Source organism: Crocodylus siamensis, chromosome 5, assembly GCF_052110815.1.
Source record: "Crocodylus siamensis isolate JL-2025a chromosome 5, ASM5211081v1, whole genome shotgun sequence".
Lineage (NCBI taxonomy): Eukaryota > Metazoa > Chordata > Crocodylia > Crocodylidae > Crocodylus > Crocodylus siamensis.
In genome coordinates this window covers 165175221-165199853 of record NC_143399.1, presented here as the reverse complement: position 1 = coordinate 165199853, position 24633 = coordinate 165175221, and the positions used below count along the sequence as shown (strand labels likewise).

At 40.3% G+C, this 24633-nt stretch overlaps 1 protein-coding gene across 4 annotated transcripts in view; it reads left to right on the top strand.

Annotated features, from left to right (window-relative positions):
- Nucleotides 1-24398, top strand: part of GLCCI1 (glucocorticoid induced 1) — a 76721-nt gene extending 52323 nt beyond the window's left edge. For 2 of the 4 annotated variants that reach the window (XM_090046936.1, XM_090046935.1), the window contains exons 6-8: nt 10410-10620; nt 21342-21462; nt 22514-24398. In XM_090046936.1, the coding sequence (XP_089903062.1) occupies nt 10410-10620; nt 21342-21462; nt 22514-22862 (681 nt within the window). In that variant the 3' untranslated portion in view covers nt 22863-24398. The remainder of the gene's footprint in view (nt 1-10409; nt 10621-21341; nt 21463-22513) is intronic. The other 2 variants (XM_090046938.1, XM_090046937.1) reach the window with 1 other exon arrangement.
- The last annotated feature ends 235 nt before the right edge of the window (nt 24399-24633 follow it).

Genomic DNA, 24633 nt, shown 5'->3' with positions numbered 1-24633 from the left:
ATTTTTAATTATCGGAATCTAGGAATGAGTATAAATCTCTAGAATGACTGAATGAAATTTTACATTAGGATTAGATTTAGAGCTAATCTAAATTATTCTGATTATACATTTTTCAGTCTTAAAGTTTATTTCTGACTAAACATTTTTATTGTCTACTTCCCATAGAAAATGAACATACACATAATAAACGTTGTCTTAGTTCTACCTCAGAAGATTGGATAAGAAGTTATGCATTATTCTGCCTGCCTTTATGACCGTAGGATTAGATTTGTAATCTGCTAAAGTCCAAGGATTAATAAATATTGGCTTGCTTACTAGACAAATTATTGTTGTAAATTTTTTGCTTTTCAACTTGACCAAGTTATTTCTGTACCTGTAGGATTCAGTGCTTTAAGTTAATTAATGCTCTTGCTCTAAACCAGTTAAGTAGTTTACTTAAATACTTTGGTAGTTGAGTGCTTTTATGTAGCAAGATGAGAGCACTCAGCAATATGTTAAATCAAACCTTTCTGTAAAACCAGTAATTTGGTTTTATCACTTTTTCTTGGATTGGTATTTCACAGTTTAACACATCTCACCATTTGGGTACTTTTCCTGTTTTTTAAATCTTTAAAAAAAAATTTTTTTTTTTTAAATATTTCTCTCCCTCCCCCACCCCCACCCCCATTCACTTCATCCCATTCCTTCTAATTATGCTGCTTATCCTGTCTTAAATAACACTGCTTTATATATTTCAACGTAGTTTAAAATGGTCCTGGCTACTACCTTGGAAGACAAAAGAAGGAGAAATTAGATTACTGGCTTTTTATGCTACTCTATGAAAGTAGGCAAAGTAAACTCATCCAGCAGTTTCTCCCAGTGTGACTATCAATGTCTCCGTCTGCCTAATGCTTATTCTACTATGAAACCCTTCCAGTTAGTCAGCAGCTTTTTGTTAATGTGGTTCCCCAAACTGAACCAAGTATTATAGACACAGTTGTTCAAAGACCTGGCTAGAGGGGCTGTTATCTTCTTGCCTCACATTGTGTTGCCTCTGAATTTACTGATCAAAATATCATTGTTCCCTTTTCCCCCTTGCGAGGGCCATCCATAGCGGGAGCGGGGTGAATTGGAGCACTCAACCTGGGCCCCACACTTTGGGGGGGCCCCACAGAGTGCAGCAGCGTGGAGCGTCGGCCCTGTGTCCAGCTGCTCACTACCCTCTCCTGCCTCGCCACTGCCAATGGTGGTGGCAGCTTCTTCAGGTCCGGGGCCTGTGGGATCAGAATGGGGGCAGGGCCCCGTGTGAGCTGATTTGCCCCGGGCCCTTCACCCTGCTTGGGTCAGCTCTGCCCCCCTATAACACTGTGTTTCACATTAAGATTAAATTTTTTTTGTCCAGTGTAATTCTTAAGTCTTTCTAAGTATCACTGCTTTAAAGGTTTCCTTGTCCAGTTAATACTTGTGTTAGATTCTGTTCCCTTAAATGTTGTTAATAATGTTAATGATTTATAATGCATTTTTAGATGTATTTGTGTTTTAGTTTATTAACAATATTTAGATAAGTCTGGGTGTAGCATAGGTTCATATTACACTGGATTTCGCTTCATTGCTTATCAAAGCCAAAATTTAGCCCTGCTTCCATTTGCAACTCATTAAACTTCTGTCTTAATTTGATATGTTGGGACAGGTCCTAATTGAAGCTGCCTTGGACATTTCAGCACCTAAAAATAGGCATCCCCAAGAACGTAGACCAAACAGCTGGGGGTAGACTCCTGTTAGATTTAGTGAAGTGACTGAGGGTTGGATCTGATGATCTGTTTAGGTCCCTTCCAACCTTAAGCACTATGAAACTTCACATCTCAATGTCAAAGGCCCAGTGAAATGGAATAGGTAGTTTCCTCTGAAGGATAATTCAGAGCATCTGAAGGCACCTGGAGCTTGGCAATAGGAAACACTGAACAAAGAGTATGTCTGAATTGCTGCTTTTCTCCAAAACTTAGGTACCTGGCTTTGGGGCACATTAGGTATTTCTGACTGCTCAAAGTTCAGAGTGCCTTGTTGCTCTTTTCTGATATATAACTGACTTTAGGGGATTCAAACTTGCCTCCTTCCTTCCAACCGTTTTCTTACCACTAGTTGTTATAGAGTAGTCTGCATTGGGCTACCTTCTAGCCTTCTTGTTTAAATAAATAAAGTGAACCTGTGGGCTCTCAGGAGTGCCAGAATTGAAGGTAGACAGTAAAGTAAGCAAAAAGGAGCCTGACTTGAGTCAAGTGGTGTTACGTCTTTTGTCTGGGAGGGAAAGACTAGGTCCCTGTTCTTAAGTTTTATTTCTGTGCTGTTTGCTTTTTTTTTTTTTAAACTAGTGCCAGTGGTGTAAAGAGCATAAGCATTCCCTTAGGTCAGGGGGTCTGCAAGCTACCACTCCTGGAGCCATTTGATCTGGCCTGTGGATGTGGAGCTGCGGCAGCAGGCTTCAGCAGCATTGTTTTCCCCACCACTGCAGAGAAAACCACAGGCAACAGGTGCTGTCCCTGTGCCATCCTTGCTAAAAGTGTGGGTGGCAGCTGGGTCCTAGTTCCCACCTGTTTTTCAACTCAAACTGGGTCACTTCTGCTCACAGCCCAAAAAGGTTGCTAACTGCTGCACTTGGCTCTTATACAAAGGCAGGCAGACACTGTCACCATCCCCATCAGCTATATGTTTGAGTGGAAATACTGTGGTTGCTGCACTGCATACTGAACTGAATGCTGTCAGCTTGAGTTAGACACACAGCACACGAATTTGACCGTGCTTCTCAGGGAACAAAAGCAGAGTTGGGGCGTCTCCTCCTCTCTGTTCTGAATTTCAAGAGGGCTTTGAGAATTAGAATCTGGATCAATAATTCTTAACCAAGATGTTGTGGCACCCTGTGGGGCTGTGAGATCCTTTTATGGATGCTGTGGGGTGCTGCAGTATATTGGCACTTAGCTGTGCGAAGACCTACACAATTCACAGAATAAACCCAGAGATTTCAGACATAACTCCATAGTGTCAAAGACCTTCTGACCAGTTATGGTTTTTAGAAGAGTTTTTACAACAGAAGATTTTCCATTGTTGAAAAAAAGTGGAAGCTAAGACCTGGCATTTTTCTGAACAGCGCCTCGAGTCTGACAAGGTTAAGAACCACTGATACAGATTCTCAGGATTGCTTATGAATATGCACCAAAGCTAAAGCTAGATACCTAAGGATCATTCAGATCCAAAATGGTGGTGTCAAATGAACTTAGGTACCTCATGATTTTTATTTATTTATTTATTTTTGCCTGCCAGGTGGGTGAAGAGGGAGTCTAATCTTAGATTCAAGTACCTGAAGTGATGGCTCAGCTTTTGGTTTCAGCCCAATAGCAGCCTGGCCTCAGAGGGGAAGGGAGCATGACTTAGCCTGTGGTGTGTAGCCTGGCCCCAACCTCTCCCTGCAGGAGGGCGTGGCCTGGCTCTATGGGGAAAGGGGTGTAGCATGGACATCGGTGGCCCCAAGCCAGCCCGGTGTGGGGGTGGACACATGGGCTGGCACTGATCCAGATGTGGTGGAGGGGTTGTGGCCCAGCTGCAACTGGCAATCCAGGGCTTGACCACTGCTCCCCTGCTGCCATATGTCCTGTTCCCTGGGGAACCCTGAGTGCCAGATGTGATGGCTCTGAGGGCTGTATTTGGCTTGTGGGCTAGAGGTTGAATACCCTGATCTATCAGAAAGCTAATGCGCATGATTGGATGATTTTTTTTTTTTTTAAATACAAGAAAGAAAAGAACAAGCTGAAATTCCTAGTCAGTTTTTATGACCAGGAGATGTGAATTAGTTACTCCATTTATTTGGTTTAAACTTGTGAGAATACCTAGTTTTTATGTACTGTATACATTATGGATGTGACTCATGGAATGTAATTCTGAAACATCAGTTAAAATTGTAAAAAACAAAATAAAACAAAACAAAAAAAAAAACAGGTCAAACTTAAGAAAAAGCTTTGCTTGCATTAAACTGTACCAAAAAAAATTAAAGGTTACAGTTAATATTTTTTCAGGTTTCTAAATTTGCATTCCTTGCAGCATAATGAAGGGAAAGTAGAATTCTTCAGAAACAAAATCATCTATGGAATATCCGCAGGCAGTTTTGCAGTAGTAAACACTATTTGACATGTACAGAATTACTCATTTTCATTCATACTCATATAGATGCACAGCTTATTATTAATGTCTGTCTTAAATTTTTGTGTGCCTCTGTCTTGCCTCGTATATACACCATTTTATAATTATTATAATATGTGTACCATATTATACAATTACAAATGTATAAGATATGATGCATATTATAGTATGATATCTATTTATATAATGTACATAAATATTAAAATGTTTTATTGTTAATGTGTGCATCTAAGAGAATGAATGAGAACTTATTTTCCAAAATCTTAGCTTAATGGCAAGGTGAAGTATTTGATATATGATATATTTCTTGATTATGTAACAAAATTTTTGCCCATCTAAATTCTAATATTTAGATATGGCACCAATTTTTGCTCATATTTTCACTAGTTTTAGGACAATTGTAGTGAAATAGTTATGCTATCACTGCCCACAGTCCCAACCCTTGATTTTGGCTTTGCCCTCTTATACCACTCCCAAACACCACTTTCTATCTGCCCAGGGCTCCATCCCACATTGGGAGTTTTGGTGAACTGTTGTGCACGTATGCTGACTTGTCCTGCAACAGCTCATCAAAACTCCCTATGTTGCCAACCCCTAGTTTAAGGCTAAGGCAACCAGTCAAAGGTAAAATAATATTAGAATTGACACTTGTGTGACTATAATTCAGCCACCAAGTGCATATGCCATATTTACTTCAATATAAGATGACCCTGAATATGTGGTGACCTACCAATAATTTGATTGTATATATGGAGAATTTATAAATTTGTTATATATTTCCATATATAGAATATAACTATAACTATTGTAGGTTTGCCTTGAATTTGTCCCCTTCCCACTGCTACAGCAGACATTTTTTTTAATGTGGGGGTTAGGTGGTCTTCCCCCAGCTTGTTTCCTCCTTCTTACTTACTGTCAGATCATGTTCTCCCTGAGCACATGAAAGCAGGGGGCACATTTGAAAACACTGACCTTGAAATAAACATACCTGTAGTAATTCACATATAGGCAAATTACCATAGGTACCTCTACGCTTAGTTCATTCAGAATTGATGCATTCAACTGTTTTAGAAACTGCTGTAAGTTTTAGCACAGGTACTCCATAAACACATTGCAGCACTGACTGCTTTATTATAGAGTACAAACTACGTATAATATTAGTTGAAAGCCAAAAGGCTCGTGCTGTATCATGTAGTTCAGGGGTTGTCAACTGAGTGTGTGTGTATGTATGTGTGGGTGGGTGGGGGCCCAGGAGCAGAGCCAGGGTGGGGTGAGGGCATCAGCACCCCTCTGTGGGGTGGGGAAGCTTGCACACAGTGACCGCCCCACCAGCCCAGTGAGCTTCCACACCCTGCCCCAGCCCCGCTTCTGGGCAGTGGTAGTGCTCTGTCCCTGCTTCCCAGCTCTGCGTCTGGCTCTTCTGGCTCTGCATCCCTGCCTCCCGGCATCCAGCTGCCAGGGGTACTTCGATTAAAAAAGGTTGAAAACCCCTGTTTATAGATCATGGGCTGAGCCCCACCAGAATCAACAGCATTTCAAGACATGGTAACCCCACTACTCAGCAATGCTTGTTATGTGCATGTACTCCAGATACTGCTCAGTATGTGCATGTACCCCACCCACCCACAAACAGTCCATATCCTAATTTAGCCGCCCACTCACAACTGGAACCAGGTGTTCTTGTCATTAAGTCTTGGGATCCTCCAAAATTTTATATGCAGATGAGGCACAGGACAACCACATGGAGGGTGGGGCTGGCTACAGCTAGCCATGTGCCAGACTGAGAGGAGGTGACAAGGGTTGTGGGTGAACTGTTTGGGGCCCCATTTTATGATGTTTATCAGACATTTAAGGCCGGTGGAGAAACAGGTATCATTGGAAATGAGAAAGAGAGGCTCAGCTCAGCTGTGGGAGTGAAGAGAGAGTCTATGTAGTGTAGCAGCTCATCATTTCTAGAAAGAGTTGGCACTAAAGGGAATTGCGCTTAGTGGGTACGTAATGAAATGGGGTGTACTAACCTATCCTCGTAGTAAGTTGACTGAGATTGGGTTAGGCAAAGGACTGCGGACGGGTGCATTTCTTGTAACAGGTGCATGGGCTTTAAGTGCGGTTTAAGGTGTGTGAAGGAAAGCTTATACTAGATTCTATGCGTGTTTGTGTGTGTGTAATATATAGATAGATTGATAGATGCACACAGAATCTAGCAAAAACTTTCCTTCTCACCTTAAACCCCATTTCAAGCCTGTGCACCCATTACGATAAACAGGTATGTATGTATAGTTTTGTATGAATGGATGTATACAAACATATATATGGCAACTCCAGCTTAGTGCTCTTGATTGGTTCTCAAAAAACGAGTTCTAAGTGGAAACAGCATTAATTAAAACCGAATGTTTTTGATGAACCAAAATGGCAACCATGAGCATTATGATGAAACTCGTTGAATGTCAAGTAGAATCAGGTATCAATGTAAAATGAGCCTTCTAGACAAATAGCACTAAGCGAAACAGCGTTAAGCATGGGTTGCCTGTATATGGACCACATGACTTATAGTCATGGTCAGTATTGGCTGCACTTAATAAGTTTCACAGTTGGTTTCCCTTACTGAGCACATGCTTGTTTTAGCAGCAATTTAATGATAGTTTATTTTAATAAAGCTTTCTTGTATGTAAATATAAGAGAGGGGCTTTTTTCCCTGTGCTGATCTGGGGGGGCATCTCATCTTGTATCTGATTAATTTAGTTAAAAGTCTTTCTTACATTAATGCATACCTTTTTCATAGGACCTCTTTTTTTCAGTACATGTTAGAGAGAGCTCACTTAATATGAGTAGCTGTTTCATACTGTATTTTCAATAAACAATCTGCATCTCCTTTCCCCCTCCTCTCCTACCCCCAAACTAGCTGGGGAAAATCGAGTTGTGCATTATATGCAAGGAAAAGGTTTCCCCTCGCTACCAGTAAACATCCCGAGACCTGGCACGTGGCTCCAGAGACGGCATGAGGCCCTGGAGCCGGTGTGCAGGGCTGGATCCAGCAAGCAGCCACAGTGCTGGCTTGATGGATTGGGCCCTACAGTGCAGCTCCGAGCCCTGGAGACCCCAGACTGCACTTACCTGTACTCCAGTATAAGCCTTTTTTTTTCCTTGGGGCCTTCCAAAATAGCAGGTGTATGTAGAAAATATGGTATGATCTCCAAACTTTTGTTCTGAAGACAGAACTGTTGATTTCTTCAAGGACTCTTATCTGTGGTTCTTATTCCTATGGTATGTGAGTTTTTTTGTTTTTGCAAACCACTGAGAGAGGTGAGGGGATGACACTATCCCCATTTTATTGGGAGAAAATAAGACACGCATGTTTCAGGTCAAAAGTATCCCCTAATTTTGGGTGCTTGAATTTTTTTGGGGTTTTCCTTCCACCCCTTTGGATTTTGGGGGAGAATTTTGAATACTATGTAAAATGTGAAGTGTCCTAAAAGCACATTTGCTTTAACCATAAAGTTATTCTATCTATTTCTACAGTTCTTTCTGTTTTACCAACAGGTCAGGTCTGTCATCTGAAATGAAGTGTCTTGTGAGGGGGAAGAGTAGTATATAATTGTGTGATTGCAAATTGTATTGTAGTGCATACATAGATAGGGGCCAAATTTAGGTTGCACAGATGTTTCCTGTATTTTAAGTGCATGAGTCTGCAACCCAAATGATTTTTTTTAATAGAGGAGGTTGTAATTTCCAAGGTACCTATTACTTCAGTATGCCTTTTTAAGAATGAATGTGGATGACCATGCAGATGTGGGTCACCATACAGATGACCATATGCTTCATCAGAAGGGTTGAAACTTGCAAATTCACCCCACAGACCATTGTCCCTTGGTCTGAGTATCGTAGTAGGTTGTTCAATCTACACTGACAAGAATTATAGGGCAGTTAGGTACTTGTTGGATTTCACAGGTGTTAATAGAGGAATTTGGGTTCCATTTTCATTTCTTTAGGACTTTATCCTATTGGTGGTCACAGTTCCTTTGACTTCTCCCTTCCAACCTATCTTAGTCTGTCCCACCTTTCCCTGTACCTGGCTTCTCATCCAGTTGCATTCTTCGTGCATAGTCCATCCTAATCTCTGTTTCTCCAGCTGTGTGTCTCAGCCTCTTTGCTCAGTAGATGTTTGTTTCACACCATCCCAGCTCTAGTTACAAGTTTCCTTTCTTGTGTTATCCAGTCTCCATTCTCAGGCTTATAAATTGATGAATCTGGGCGGATTTTCATGGAGACTTGAAAAGGCAAATCTCTTATACAAAGGCTCTACCTAAATTTCAAGTCAATCTGGGTGGGGCCTTTGTGTAAGAGCAATTGGCGGAATAGAACTGTTTTAAAGAAATATTGGCAGAGTAGAGCTGTTTAAAGAGAAATCACTGGAAATTTTTAACATAAGACACATTTTTCCTATGCTTATTCTTGGAAAGGGCTGAGCTATTTTGGATGGAAGTTTCCCAAAAATCAGTCTGAGGAAGAAAACCAACACACAAAACATCAGCATGATCTGTTACATTTTGATAAAGTGATAAGTGCCTGAAAGCAGAGCCCTATAAAGGGAAGTATTGGGTAACTGTACTAATGGGGATGCTACAAGTCCTCCACGTAATACTTACGTTTGTGCGGACGACTTCAAAATACGTCGGTGTTAATAAGCCATCAGCTCGTAAGTTACAACAAAAAACTGCATTACTAATTAAAGCTAAGCAGCCAAAAACATAAAAATTGATCATGTGGAGATTTTTTGCCAAGGCACTTTCCTTTTTTAATTATAGTAACTTATTAAAAATCACACTAATAGTTTTTCTTGTTGAATAACTTTTTTTATTATTTAGTCTTACCCAAGATCTTGTACTGTTACTTTTCGGATGTACAGTCAAGTTTTTTGCTGTTTTTTTTTTTTTAAACTGTATTGATGTTAGCACATGGAGATAAATTGAAATGTTGCAAGTTCAGAAAATTTAAGAATATATATATTTTCAGCCACAGTTGGCTTGGAACTTTCACATTTTGCCCAATCATTAGTATAGTGCAGGGGTGTCCAACCTTTATAAATGTGGGGCTGGATCACGAACTTTTTATCACCCAGTATGCCAGCGAGTGATATTCAAAGACCTCACAGGAAGGGAAGTCATATGACCTTTGACACCAGTGAAGGTCTCAAGAATATATGAAAGAGTCACGAGCAAACTTTAAAAGTGGGTTCTCATTTAAAGGAGAAAAACATATAAGTGTGGTTTTTCTCTTGTTGGCCGGCAGAGTTCCAGCCTGCAAGGGGCTACTTGGGGGGGGCCCCCCATACCCCACACACTGGGGTCTGGAGATGGGAGCAGTGAGGGACGCTGGGTTGGGCCTGTGAAAGGCAGGGACCCCCCCCCAATACACACACAGGTGCTGGGAGCCCACAGTCACTGGCCTGGCCCCAGGGAGGTGCTGTCTTCCACCCCTGGCCCCAGCCCAGCCCGGCTCTACCTGCAGCGCCCCAGCTGGGCAGGAGGCGGCAGAGGCAGATGACAAGGGTAAGCCCAGCCGCCACACTGCCTCCACGGGTCCACATCGCCGTGCCAGAGGGCGCTGGGGCCGGGCGGCATCTCGGGGCGCAGCGAGTGCAGGCTCCGCCTGAGCCCAGGGCCTCCCCGCACGGCACAGCCAATGCCACAGTAACCTGGGGGCCAGGCAGCCAAGCCGGGCTGCCTCTTGCCTGCGGGTGGGGAGTGGCAAGTCGCTCGGGCCAGGAAGCGGTGGCTTCCCCATGTGGTGCTGGGGACGGGAGGAGGCAGGCCGGGTCTGCACTCTTCTTCCCACATGCACCACATTGGCAACATCAAGCTGACGCGGTGTGTGTGGGAACCTTATCTCTATCCCCAGCCTTTCAGCAGCCGTTAGGAGGGAGAAGGGGTGGGAACGAAAGTAAACAGTGTTTACTTCTGTTTCCCATCGCAGCATCTCAGGCCTCAGAAAATGCCTTGGCAAGCTGCATCGCGGCCCACAGGCCATATGTTGGACAAGCCTGGTATAGTGTATATATTTCCTCTTTGTACAAAAGGAACCTTTTTTTTTCCTTTAAAAAATTACATTTTTTAAAAATGAAAATAGTACAGGTTCTTTGAAGGCAGCTTATAAAGCCTTTCTCTTTATTAAGAGCTCCACAAACAAAAGGCTTTAAGATTACACAGTAGCGATCCAGTTCTAAAGTATTATTTCTCTTTCAGCCCTTAGATATACCTGATGGTCGAAGAGCACCTTTACCAGCTCACTATCGTAGCAGTAGCACACGTAGCATTGATACACAGACTCCATCTGTTCAAGAGCGCAGCAGTAGCTGCAGCAGCCATTCACCATGCGTTTCACCTTTTTGCCCTCCTGAATCTCAGGATGGGAGTCCATGCTCAACGGAAGATTTACTGTATGACCGGGATAAAGGTGAGAGTAAAATGGTCCACTTTCGCATACTGAGATGGCATGTGCTTTTACTACTACCTTCATTTTGCTCATTACATCATTTATTTTCTTATTTTTTTGTTTGCTTGTGGAGGGATTGCAGTTAAAGACTGATCTTAAAATCGATTTTCTTTGTTTACATATATTTTCCCCTCTTGTTTGTGAACCTTCACAAACATCTTCCATAAATACGTCAGAGGAGCACAGCAAATGGTCATAACTTTTTGTGAAGATTAGCACATGAAGAACTCAGAAAGCTACATGTATGTGTTTTAAAAATAGCTTCATGAAGGATCATGGTAGAATTGGTGTTCTTCCTATGGGTTGATTACTTGCTGATCAAAACGCTGAATTTATTAATATGTTTTTGAACCTTCTTGAAAATATGAGTTCATTTTTTTTTCCTAACATTGCTTTTTTTTAACCAGCTGAGCAGCAGTAGTTAACAATTTGTATTTTCTGATGGAGTAGGTTCTTATTTAGGTTGGGCTGTGTTGTGTAACAAAACAAGATTTCTGAATGATTTGTTATATGTAAACTTTCAAACTTACTGTTAATATCTTGATTTTTTTTTTCTTGTTAAGTTGATAAATGGAAACATAGCTTGGCAGAGAGAGTAACCTAAAATCCCACTATTTGAAAGAGCGAGTTGATAGACAACTCCTGTATTACAGAATGATGTAGCAATCTGAAACATGAATTTTGGATAATATTATTTGCTAATGAATGGTTTTTTGATTCCGGGTAACTAATCAAAACCTAAATTGGCCAGAGACAGACTCCATTTTGTGGGGAAGACACAGCCTGTTTTGAGAAGTTCAGGCTGAGAAAAGGTAAGTTCCACAGAGGTAATTCTTGTTTAAGGTTTGGATTGTCTAAAATAATTAATTTCTTTTTTGTAATTAACTTTTAAAAATGGATTAATAAGTGAGCTAAATAAAGCAGGCCACTGAATGAAATGGTGAAGACTTTCATGTTCATATTCTCTGAGGGGGGGCTGCATGTGTGCGTGTTTGCTTGCATTTTTCCAAATACACCTTTAGTTTCATGTACTGTAAAATGAAGAAGGTTGTTATTTTGAAGGAAATACTGGCTCTTCTTTTTAAAAAGTGTAACTGCACTGTCTTTCATCAGGAAAACCGGTAATGGGGGAGTGGGGAAGGAATGAACTGTTGAATTAATTTTGGCAGTGTTGGGGGAGGAAAAACAACCTCACAGCAAGTCTCTTTGGCACAAACTACTAGTTGGCCAGGCTCCAAAACCAGCAGAGACTTCAGAAGGCAAGTATAGATGGACCTTCTCACTAACAGCACTTGTGTGAGCTCTGTGTTGCTTGTCCAGGCAGCCTAGACTGCCATCAGCAAAAATATGTACACACCAAGTACTTAGTTAATTTATAGGTACATTTGCCACTTCTTCACAACATGTACATTAAATGCAAGGAAATGCAGAGAAGTAGAAGCGTTTAAGTCCATAAGTAAAAAATAAATAAATAAATAAAAATTTTAAAAATGCATCTGAACTTGACAATAAATAAAAAGAACCTTATTTTGTGTGTATTAATTTAATAAAAGAAAAAGCTTTCAGTATTTGAATTTATTGGGAGCATAATACTACTTGTATCAGTGAGTTAAAATGTTTTGAGAATGGCTTTTTAAGGGTGTTGTAAGATTCTTGTTGTTGTTATTATTTAATACCATAACAGATTTTTAAGCCACATTTGTTGAACCTACCTTGTGATTAGAAGATTGAGCCAAGAATTGAACAATTGAAATATCTGGAATTTGGATTGCTTTTCAAGTATCACATCTTTAACCTTTTGGGGAGAGAGGGACCTTATTTGGCATTGCTTTTCTGCTGAGCTTCACAACGAAGAGTCATTTGTCTACCTCATTGTGGACACTTTTCTTACGACTGGTCTTTATTGGGGTGGGGAGTGATTTTTAAATCAGCCGTAGTGTATGGCTAAACATTTTTTAAAAAGTCTGCTTTTATAAAGATACTTTAAGAAATAACATATTTGTTTTTGCATCATATATGCAGATATAGTAAAATAGCTTGATTATCTCTAAGAAAATATTAAAACAAGTTTTTTATATTTAATATGCAATTTAAGATTGCACTGTTCATCATAAATCTACTTTTCCCATTCTTATTGGAACAAGGAAACCAGGAGAAAACATGCCATGATTTGTCAGGCTAAAGCATTAACTTTTGCACCTTAAAGGTGACCGACCCAGTTGTCAGACCTTCCAATCCCTCTTGCCTCTGTATAGTAATATTGGGAGTAATGGATTCCTGTTTTAGAAAGAGAAATTTCACTTAATTGATTTAAAACATTTTTAGTTCTCCCCCAAAGAAGTTGAATTGTAGAGCCTTCAGAGCCTCGCCCCCATATAATTTATAGTTTAGTTTAGTGATTTATGGAGTTAAATATTAACAACGCTAATTCTTGACTATAAAAAAAAAAAAAAAGCAGAGGGATTCATTATTTCATTTTCAAAGGTTTTTAACAATACAGTAAGATTTAACTGTTAGATTACAATATCTGTCCATGTTAGGAGTCAGACATTTTAAAGTATGAATGAATTATTTCTGCATGCAACAAAATGTAGGTATTTTAAATCCAAGATTTTCATTCTGTTGTCATCTTCCAGTTTGGGCCTCCTTTTCCTTTCGAGTTCAATAACCAACATTGATTTACTGTTGAAAAATATAATTAACATCATTAAGCTGCTTCTGAATGATTCTGAATAGAAAATGAAAGCTAAGAGTTGATTGAGCCACATGAGCAGTGAGGGGAGCCAACCTGCTGTAAAGACACAGCACTGCTTTACATTTCTAAAGCATCTTTTCTTTCTTGTGTAAAGCTGTGCTTTGGCCACAGGTTCTCAGTGCTGCTCTTTGGATTAAATCAGCTGTTTGGTTCACATTTCTGTAATGAGCTGCTAAATCTACTGAATTTTTCAAAAGAAAATTAAAAATGTTGGTGTTGGGCCCGTAGCTGTTTCTGGGAAATGATGTTGGCAAGAGTCTGTAAGGAGACGATTTAATGGCACCTGGGTTTTTGGTGTTTTTTGGTTTTAAATGTCAACCTATTATATAGTAAAATATTGCCTCACTACTGCATTAAGGCTACTGGATCCATTATTGGTAGGCAGGTCTACAACAGCAGTGAATTCCTGTGTACTGCCTTAAGTGCACAGGTTAATTTTGATACCCTGCCCCTGGAGGGTGGGGTGGAAATGTGGGCTGTGTAAATTGATACTTTATAAAACTTAAAGGCAGAGTCTGGTTTCTGAGAGAGCTGTCAGTCGAGAGTTGAATTATATGCATCTTTTATGTAGATGACTTCCTCGGGTAGTTTCTAACTGACCCATCTAACACAGTAAACTGCCAGTTTGCTAAATATTTGATATACTGAATTTCTCCAGCGTTTCATTTTTGCAGCAATGATGTTTACAAAAAAAGCAATAATAAAGTAACGTCCTGTGTGCCTGTCTCTTATTCTGGTCATTACATAAACAAGTAAAGCAGGAAACATTTATAATTGGGGAAAACGAGACAAATGTACAGACTTCATCCTAATTCATAAACAGGCAGCTAACATACATACATTTTATATATCAAAAAGATGGAAAATAAATGTTATAAACTTTTTTTGAATATGTTTCTGTTGATGCTCACTTTTATATAGCATTTGAGCTGCATGATACTGCTAAATGGATCCTTCAACCAGTGTACTAGTGATGATGTCATTTTTTGGATAAAGTAAAATCTTGCGTATCTATCAATTTCCATTTTCACAAAGACTTAATGCCCTCAACTTTCAGTTCTAATGATTACTTTTCTGCCCCCCCTGAATTCTGTGTTGTGCTACCTGGTTTCAGTTTTAAGTAAGTATTCTGATTCACTTCCAGGTTGATTGTTGCACACTAACAACCAGTTGCAGCATACCACCCCAGTATTAGTGATATGTCTGTGGTGACAGTTGAAGGGCTTGTATGTAGGACCATATCCTGCAAGCTTTTCTTAGCCAAAGTGCTTGTTATAATTTGAGTTCAGTGGGGGGTTTAATTGTATAAGGCTTGCCAGGATGTGGTCCATGGCTTGTAAAGCTGAGAATCTTCAGGGGACAAAGTACTTTTCTATACAAACATACCTTAAGTGGCATCTTTTGTGCATGTGTGTTTGGCATGATGCAGTTCCAAATCATAGTCTAAAAAAAGCTGAGGGTATGGACAAACATACTCTTGGAGGCAGCTTAAGCAGGGAGGGAGAATTGCTGGCTGGGGTTGCATAGCAGTTGTTATGCTTTGTGTTGCATGAGCAGGAACCTATAGTGATGCAGGTGAGCTAAACTGCCCCAACTGTAACTCTGAAGTATACAGCGTGACAGCTCCTGCACAGTTTGGAACAGCAGCAGCTCCCCCCAGTGCTCCAGGTGTATGTTTGTCCATACTTTCAAAGCAAGGTATATTAGTGCAGATGAAATGCCAGTACTCCAACCATAGTGGTTTTAGTACCTCTGTACAACCTTGCATCGTGCTGTGTAGACATAGCCTTGGTGTTAAGAGAACATTATGAACTATTAAACAAAAATCCTGATAGTTGTTAGCAGTTTTTTTCATTTGTTGTGCATCTGCCATCCAAAGTATGATTTAATAGTTACTTTATAGCTTCTTTACTTACTGTGGTTCTTTGTCACAAAATAATAGGGTCATTGTTGAAACAAAGGGATATTAAACACTATACCATTTAAACATTTAATGTCTGTGTGTATAGATTTTGAAAATGTTATCAAATATGCTAAATTTAATTTAATCTTAATTTGTAAACTGTAAGCATTAAAATGTGTTCAGAATTGAACATATCTGTTTATAGTTGCCTTCACCTTAGCCAGGAGCTGTGGCTGTCTTCAGTGTAGTGGGTGGGGAAAAACCTGTATATAAGGATTTATATCCTCCTGTTTCCCATTTATCTACCATCCCTGGCTCCTTAATGAAATTAGATTAGCTTATTAAAATTACATGCTTCTTACTGCCATCACTCCCAATTTTTGTCCAGGGTATATATAAACGTTAAGCATTGTTGATTCTTGTTGCACTATGGCACCAGCATTCAATTCTTGGAAAGGTCACTAGTTTTGTTGATGGTGTTCTAAAACTGGAATTCAGGTGGCTATTCCATAGCATTATTTACCTTGCAGCAATATTAGTACTGAAAGTCTGTAATTAAAGCATGAGGCTCAAAACAATAGAAAGAACATCACTGTTTTCATGGAGGGAATTTTCTGCTTCTACCCATATCTTGTAGCAGGAAACTCAGCATTGCACAGCCATGTCCTATTGTAAAATGAGAGGGTGTGTGCTCCAAGATCTACAAAATTACAGCCTATATACTGGTTTTTATCAGCTTTTACCATCAGTATACTTCAAAAGTGACATTTGTAATCTGAGTTGGTGAGATTAAGATCACATCAATTACAGAAGTGTGGTAGGTTCATCTTGTTGACCTGTCAGGAGAGCATTCTCAACTGGCCAGTGAATGGACATACAATAATGACCTGTTTGAAAAAGAATACACATTCTAGCTTCTTAGAGTGCTGTTTAAATTGGTGCTGTTTGGGAAGACATATTGAAAGGGGGGTTAAGTCTTACATTATAATTGGCCTTGTAAATTTTACATAAAATGCAATTGCTGGAAATACTGCCACTACTGGAGACTAGTTTAATAAACAGTTAGTAGTTTTGTCTTCCTGCTTAAATATTAGTATAATTACTGGCTTGTGATGCCTTCAGACTTGGGGGAGGTGGGGAGTGGGCATAAAAGGCAGGAAAGAGTGTTGGGGTCAGATGACCCCACCTAGGTGCTTGTCCAGTCTCCTATTGAAGACCTCCAAGGTAGGGCTGGAAGCCCATTCCAGATTCTGGCAACCCTTACCATAAAGAAGTTCTTCCTGATGTCTAGCTTAAATCTGCTCTCCGTCAATTTGAGACCATTGTTCCTAGTTGCTCCAGGGGGTGCCCTAGTAAATAGAGCATCTCCTATTCCCTGCTGCCCTCCCCTGATAAATTTATAGGCAGTCACAAGATCACCTTTCAGTCTTTTGTCTTGTGCAGGCTGAAGAGATCTAGATCCCTCAGCCTGTCTTCACAGGGCCTTGCCTGGAGGCCTCTGACCATATGAGTGGCCCTCCTGTGAACCCTCAAGATTCTCCACATCCCTCGAAGTGCGGCGCCCAAACTGAATGCGGTACTCCCAACTGCGGCCTGACCAGTGCCACAGAGAGGGGAAGCATCACCTCCCTGGACCTGTTCATCATGCATCTGCTAATGCATGATAAAGTGAGGTTAACCTTGTTGATCACCTGGTCACATTGACAACACATGTTCATCTTGGACTCAACTATGAGATCCCTTTTCACTGCTGTGCTGCTGAGAAGGTCATCCCTCAGCCTGCAAGTGTGTTGGTGGTTCTTTTTGCCCAGGTGCAGCACTTTGCACTTGTCTTTGTTGAACTGCATATCACTTGCTCAGAATATCATTTCTTCAAATATGAAAAGCATACATTTTGTCACGAATGAAAAGCTTGGTGTTTTGTTAGTGGGAAAACGGGAGCACAATTAGAATTGTCATTCTCTTAACCTGGTAAATGTTTTCTCTTTTACATCTGTTCTTTATTATAGTACATATTTTTACCAGTTTACTTGCTGCTTCAACAGGTCTTGTGTTAGTTTCAATTAGATAAATTCAAACAGGCCCAATCTTGATTGATTTGATTGGTGAGCTGGCTAGACAGAAGCTCAACTTCTTAAAAACTGAATGAATTCTGAAATCAGCTCCATTATCTCCTATACATAATTTTCCACTGATTTAGTGAAATGAACATTAACAATTTATTTACAAATAGCTTTTCAGTTTTAAATGCTAGAAGCAAGGGAAGAAACTCAGAATTGTATCCTAATGTCCACATTTCAGTGGGGGTTTTTTTTCTTCCTGTTCTGGGTTCAGGATAGGACTTTATATTTGCAATGAACTATTCTGGCTAAGTAGTGGAAGGATTCCATTACGATATCAATACCGTTGGCTTGGAAAAAACCTTGCTACCGTCTGGAAGCTTTTACCTGGGTTGTTAGATCTAACACCATAATACCCTGTTGCTAAGAGGCCTGTGCCAACTACAGAGCAGGAAACTGTGAATCAAGTGATACAGAAGTGTTCTGAACCAAGTAAACGCATTGAAATAATGAGAAATGCATTGTTTAAATCTATTAAATAATCTTGGCAGGAGTTTTAACTTAAAGTTGGTAGTATGCTGATTTATCAAAAACACTAGTATTAATACAGGGTCTTAATGGCCTTTTTCTCGCCGTAAGTAAGCTCAAATTCCAATGGTTATACTAGTATTTAGGGAGACATTTGCTGCTGGAAGCCTCTTAAGTTGGAATTGAAATGAATTCATTGAGTCTCTGAATGGGCTCAGAAGGCTACTGGTTAAAATGCAGCCATGCTAAGTTTTTCCCCTGTTGAGTTGTGTTATTTTTTTTCAATACCACAGCAGGAAAACAAAAAACATTCAAAAATAGGAAATTGTGATTTTAAAATGACAAAAATGGCTGGGGGTTCAGACAGGTAGAGAAATCAAAGTAACTTTGAAGTTCTTTTAAAAAAAAGAAAGTCAGTATTTGAAGTTCCAGGTGAACTTGGGTGGAAATTATGCTACGTTACCTTTGTAGCACTACAGAAGTTGAGGGAATGCACATGGGCATCCTCTGTAGCATTACAAAAGTGACAGTAGAACTACAGTAATGTGCCTAGGTGATGCAGGAATGTTTTCTATAGCATTGTTATGCTTTATAGTGCTGCAAGTGACATCTGTCCAGCATGGAGTTGTGCTGCAGGGAATCTCGATCCCCCACACTGCCAAAGGGGAAGGTGGGGGGAGATCAGGTTTGGTACTTACTGAGTGCAGCCCTGGGGGAACACATCCTGCCTGCTTCCCCTAGGACTAAGCTGTCTGTGAATGTGGGAACTGGCTTGCTGCCCCCAATGAGCAGAGCTGCAGCCAAGGTGGGACCATGTGTTTGTAGCTCTGGTCACCATGGCTAAGTACAGACAGTAAAAATGCCCAAGGCTGAATCAGTTCAGTCTTTGCAGGTTAGTCTAAGCTGTAGAGATTAAACTTATAAACAACTGGACAGACATTCACTTTTGATTCAGGAAATATGGCCACATGCCTGTAGTGGCTCAGGCCAGAAGCTGAGGGCACTAGAGCACAGCTCTCTGGCACATAGCCAGTATGGGCTGTGTGTTTGCATCCTCTTCCTGCTGCCCCTGAGGTCTCCTCGGATTTGCAGTCTAGAATCACACCAGCAGGATGCTGCAGGGTTGCTCATCACTTCCTCTTCCTGCTTCCAGGTGTCTTCGGATTTGTAGTCCACAGGTACAGCCAGCAGTAAGCTTTTAGCAGGGCAGGACAGCTCTGCACTCAAGGAAACAGAAGTTTAACCTCCCTCCCTAGCCCCAGACTCTAGCTGGGGTTTGCTTGGGACAGGGCAGTCCCTGCCTCCCCTTCCCCCTCAACCCATCTCTGCTGGAGCAGACAGCACAACCCAGCCAAGGGATGGAAAGCATTCTGGGGGAATGATTTAACCAGAACCAGGAAGGGGTCTGGCACAAGTTTCATATAGTGCTTTGATCCAAATCAGTTAAGATACAACTTTCAACCAGGTTTATTTTAAATCAGTTTCAGCTATTTTGAAACTGGTTTATATACACTGAACTTCTCTTCTGGTACAGGTTTAAACCAGTTTCTGGGTGATCACCTAAACCAGTTTGTATAACTTCTGTTGGTGTCCCAGTCCCAGTCCTGGTACTGGTCCTGTACCACAGACAGCACAGTCCTGGGGAGGGGACAGTAGGTTTGCTAACTCTGTCCAATGGGGAGCCAGCAGGCTGTCAGTGAGCTGGCTCCCTTCTCTTCCCTTCTGTGTGTGTGAGGGGACAGCTGCAGGGCTGAGCACCCCCTGCCCCCCATCTCCTTGCAGTTGGAAAGCCTGCCCCTGCTTGCTTTCATAATGACTTTGTGGCACTCCAGAAGGGGGGGAGCAGCTCTGCATGTCTGTCCATACCTCATACTGCTACTTTTTTGTAGCACTTCAAAAAGCATTGCCACACAGTGTGATAAATGCACCTCTGTCCATGGCTTGAGTTTCTAACCTCTGCCTCCCTGGCAAAAGTGCACCTTGGTTTAGAAGGGTAGGTTCTGTCCCAAAAATGCACTCAAATTCTATTATAAATCATTTGACTAACAAATGCCTATTTTGTTCATAAATGTTTATATTGAAATGATGCGAAAAGTCTTTTTTTTAATTTGGACTAAAGGAAAACATGTAACTCCCATTTATTGAGCTTTTATAATGCCAACTGTACATTTCAGTCTGAGTGTGTTCTGGCAAATGGGAGGCAGAGACGATGAAGAGCAACCTGTACAGTATCCTAGGAGCTAAAATTTCCACCTGAGAGCTAACACCCAATAGTTCTATTGACCACTTTAAATATAGCCGATGACATGGCTTCCAGTAGCTTTCTGGCCACAGTTGAAAGTGCTAGTTCTGACCTGAAAGGTCGAAGACAGTCTGGGCCCTGTGTATCTTGAGGGGCTGCCTTCACCCTTACATTGCCAAGATCAGCCTCCTGCAAGTACCATTAGTGTACCGAGTTCAAGTTGCTAAAAACACATGGGAAATTGTCAGTAGTTACCCCTTAACTTTGCAGCTCTTTACCTGGAGATCTGACTCTTTCCTCAAGCCTGGACATCTTCCTGAAGCACTGTAAGACAACCTTATCTGAGAAGGTATTAAGTAAGCAAAACTAACTTCAGGTACTGCTGGCTGTACCTGATATGGTTTATGGGGGAATTTATTTTGTATCTTAAAAGTAGGTAGAATACTAACATGCGAGAGTTCCTTTTATTATAAGCTGCTGTGTGCTTTTGGGAAGAGCAGCATATTGATTGTAAAGAAAACAAGTAGCTAAAGAAGACACCTCTATCATATGGTTCAGTGTGACGAGAAAGAATATGATGGACACCTTCATTTGTCACAGATATTTAAAAAACTAAATAGTATGGCAGTTGATACCTATGGCTAGGAAGGAGGTATCAGGAAGGAAGTGCCTGTTTTGTTTTCTTTTAATGCCAGTGCTATTCATGAGGCCAGTGAGGGTACCATTTCTGCTAAAGACTGTTTTTAATAAAGTATATGCTATGTACACACACCTCCAATTATCATGTTTATGCAATCAGAAGGCATAGAAAACTTTATTATCATAACCATTCATAAGTCTTCTGCATGTGCTCTACATATTATCCTGCTCATTTACGTTTTTTGAAATGCATAATAAAGAACTTATTTGTTTCCAGGATTACAGTTCTGCTTTATTCAATCTGCAGTGTTCTGGATAAAAATATCCTTCTATTATGTGCTGCTGTATGGTAGATTACTGCTGCACTGAAGCTTTTATTCAAAGGAAATGTGCTATACAAGGGTGTTAGAAATGGCCTGCAATAAAGGAAGCATTGTGATAGAAGCAAACTGGAATTAGTGGCTAAATTGTGGAAAAAAGGCATCTTGTTTGGAAATCAAATTTAATTAAAAAGCGCTCTCAATCACTAGTAATATAACTGCTTTAAATTTTCAGACAGTGGGAGTAGCTCACCGTTGCCCAAGTATGCCTCATCTCCCAAACCAAACAACAGCTACATGTTCAAACGAGAGCCCCCAGAGGGATGTGAGCGAGTGAAGGTCTTTGAGGAAATGTCGTAAGTAATGCCTTTTATATCAGCTGGTATCTGCAAAGCAGTAAACCATTTTACTGAACCCATTTAACTGCAGATGAATAAACTATTCCAGCTGATGAGGTTGTTTTTTTTTCCAGGAGCAAAGTATTCTTAGAGAGTTTGAACGGACAAGAAGTCAAAGTGTTTGCATTGGCTTGAAGGGGAATAGAGTATTTTTTACTTTGAATTTTTTAATGCATTTATAAACAGCAAGCAGGAAAATTCAACTACTTTAATTGTGTTCATTTTTTTTTTTTATAATGCTGTCTGTTTTCTGTGGATTCATGGCTTAAAAGAGAAAGCCATGAGTAGCATAACTTTTGTCAGTGTGGATATATTTGGCATGTATAAAATGTTTACTTATTGGAAGAGAAATACGTGCATCTGTAAAATGTAGCAGACTTGCAGTATAGGGTTTCCCAGTAGTTTTAAGGTACTGCTGTGAGCTGTTGGGCAAGATATCAAGATTTTAAAAGTTTTGGACTTCGCCTTTTTTTCCCCCTTCACTTGACTACTGTGAGCGTACTGTACAGGTTGCATGCTTAGCTCCTGTGGATAGGAGAGAGACGGGTGGGGAGTGTTCTAGTTCTGATGTGATTCCTTGCTGAAAGGATAAGTAACAACCTTCTTGAATTGTAGAAGCAGTCTTGGAGTCAATATATGGAGCTTGGCAATGGAGAATTTTTGAGTTTCAGAGGGATTTGATACTCCGAAATATGCTGCTGTTTCAATGCTGTTGTGAAATATTTTTTAATTGCATCATTATAAGCTATCATGTGACATTTGTCCACATGCGTACACACTGCAGACTTTATTTCTGAGAGCTGTATGTTGCCCACTGGTTATCAGGTCGTACTACTAGATTAATGCTGTGGATCAGACGGTCAACTGACTACCAGTATGGAAGATGTTTGCCCCCTGTGTCCGATCTTAATCCCATTCCTTGTCATTTACATTTTAGTAACTTGTAGAAACAATCTCATATTAAACTTCGAGCTGTTCAGGTATATAACCTTTTTTTTTCCTGTTGTAGGTCTCGTCAGCCTGTCTCAGCCCCTCTCTTTTCATGCCCTGACAAAAACAAGGTTAATTTCATCCCGACCGGATCAGCTTTCTGTCCTGTAAAACTTCTGGGTCCCCTACTACCTGCTTCTGACCTGACGCTCAAGAACTCTCCAAGTTCTGGTCAAAGCACAGCTTTGAGCACTCTGACTGTTGAGCAGCTTTCATCTCGGGTCTCTTTCTCATCTCTGTCAGATGACACCAGCACAATGGACTGTACAGAGGTCTCAGTACAACAGCCATCCCAACAGCAGCAACCGCTTTTGCAGGACCTTCAGACTGAAGAACACTCCTCTCCTCAAAGCTATGCGTTAATTTAGATCGTGGTGGAGCAGGCCTCTGCCCTTAAACAAGGATTGGGGATAGCTCAAATACATCTGCATGGAGTGGCAACCTTTTTCAGAACAAAACAAAATACTTATCAGCATCTTAAAAATATCTAAACACTGTTGTTGGCAGGGACAGAACTCATAGCGTTCTTTGTTTTTTTCTTTTTTTTCTGTGAAAAAGCAGTAATGCCTGCAGAACTCATGTATCATTAAGCATTTTAAGTGGGGACTATGCATTTCATAGTATGTTTGACCAGATTAGTACTGTGTCCTGTGTTCTGTTTCAGATTCTACAGTATAAATAAGCTCTATATCAAAAAAAAAAGTTGCCTGTCTGAATAGAAAATGTCTTGCTGTGTTGTGTCCTATGGAAAATACTGTACTTCAGGATTATGTTTACAATTGATCCAGGTGTTTGTTTCTAACTTCTGTAATACATACAATGCAAAAAAAAAAATGGCCACAACAGTTGCACAGTGCCCACCCTATGGCCTAGCTTCAGGTACTTCTCTCGAAGTCTAAACTCAGGTAACTTGGAATGTATATCATATTGGGATATAAAATATTTTACAGCTAAAAATCTAAAGAGGGAACATCACTCTTTTGCCTTTCCTTATTTTATGCATTAATATTTCCTCATTACATTCCACTTTCTTGGAATAAGTGCTTTCAGATCCAGGCGAATGATTACCCTGGACGTGGGTGAACATGAGGAGAACCAGCAAATCTGTGATGTACATCACTTTCTCATGTGGTTACAAGTAAAACAACTGTTGCATTTATCGTCATTTCAATATATGTGAAATGTGGCATATAAAAGGTTTCAGGTGTTGCTCAGTTAATGACTGTTAAGCTGTTGCAATTAAAGTGTTCAGTACTAGGCTGTACATAAGAAACATTCCACGTTGTATGTGAAGGGATCTTAAATGACAAGAATGTTTTTTCTTTTGTTTGTTTAACTTCAGAAAATTCCTTCAGGTTTCGCAGGGGGTGATGGGGATTTCCTTTCATGTTCGTGTTGGCAGTTCAGGATGTGAAATGCTACTGTTACCATCTACAAGTTGAATTAATGTTTAGTTTCTCTTTTGGAAATGTTCATTCATTTGCTGGTTGGAGAATAAGTTTTCAGGTTTTATCCGTGTTTAGATGAGCAGCGTTTTATTTGTATAATTAGTGAATAATTGTACTTTGGGATTAGACATCTATTAAAAATACCGAAGTAGCAAACGGATGTTTGAAAGAGGGGAATAATAGTTTTACATCCATGTTACCTAATCAAAGCATCTCATAGCACCCTCAGTTACTTAGGTTATTATGTATAACATTTTTGCGGTTGAAAGCGGGGTTGGAAGGCCTGGTAAAATTGTCTTGGGTTTGTAGGCTGGACACTTTCTTAAAATAGTACATGGCAGTCAACAGTTTAGTATTAGCCCTTTTATTGTACTGGAACTTCAAAACCATTGATTTCAGAGCTAATTTTCTGTGATACATGAGGACCCCAAAGGCTCAATAAACTTGATATTCTTACTCCATTGTTTTCAGATCAGTGGAATTAGGCTTATGTTGTGTGTTTTATAAAAAGCTATGGTGCAGTTTTACCAGGAACTGAAGCAAAATAAGCAGCCTTCAGCTACTGCAGCTCACAAACTCACTCCATTGTTGGTTGGTTTGTGTTTTGTTTTGTTTCTCCCGTTTGAGGAAGAGTTGGGGAAAAGAGTAAGAAAGCACCACCAATAACTACTGAGGAAATATGGGGAAATAT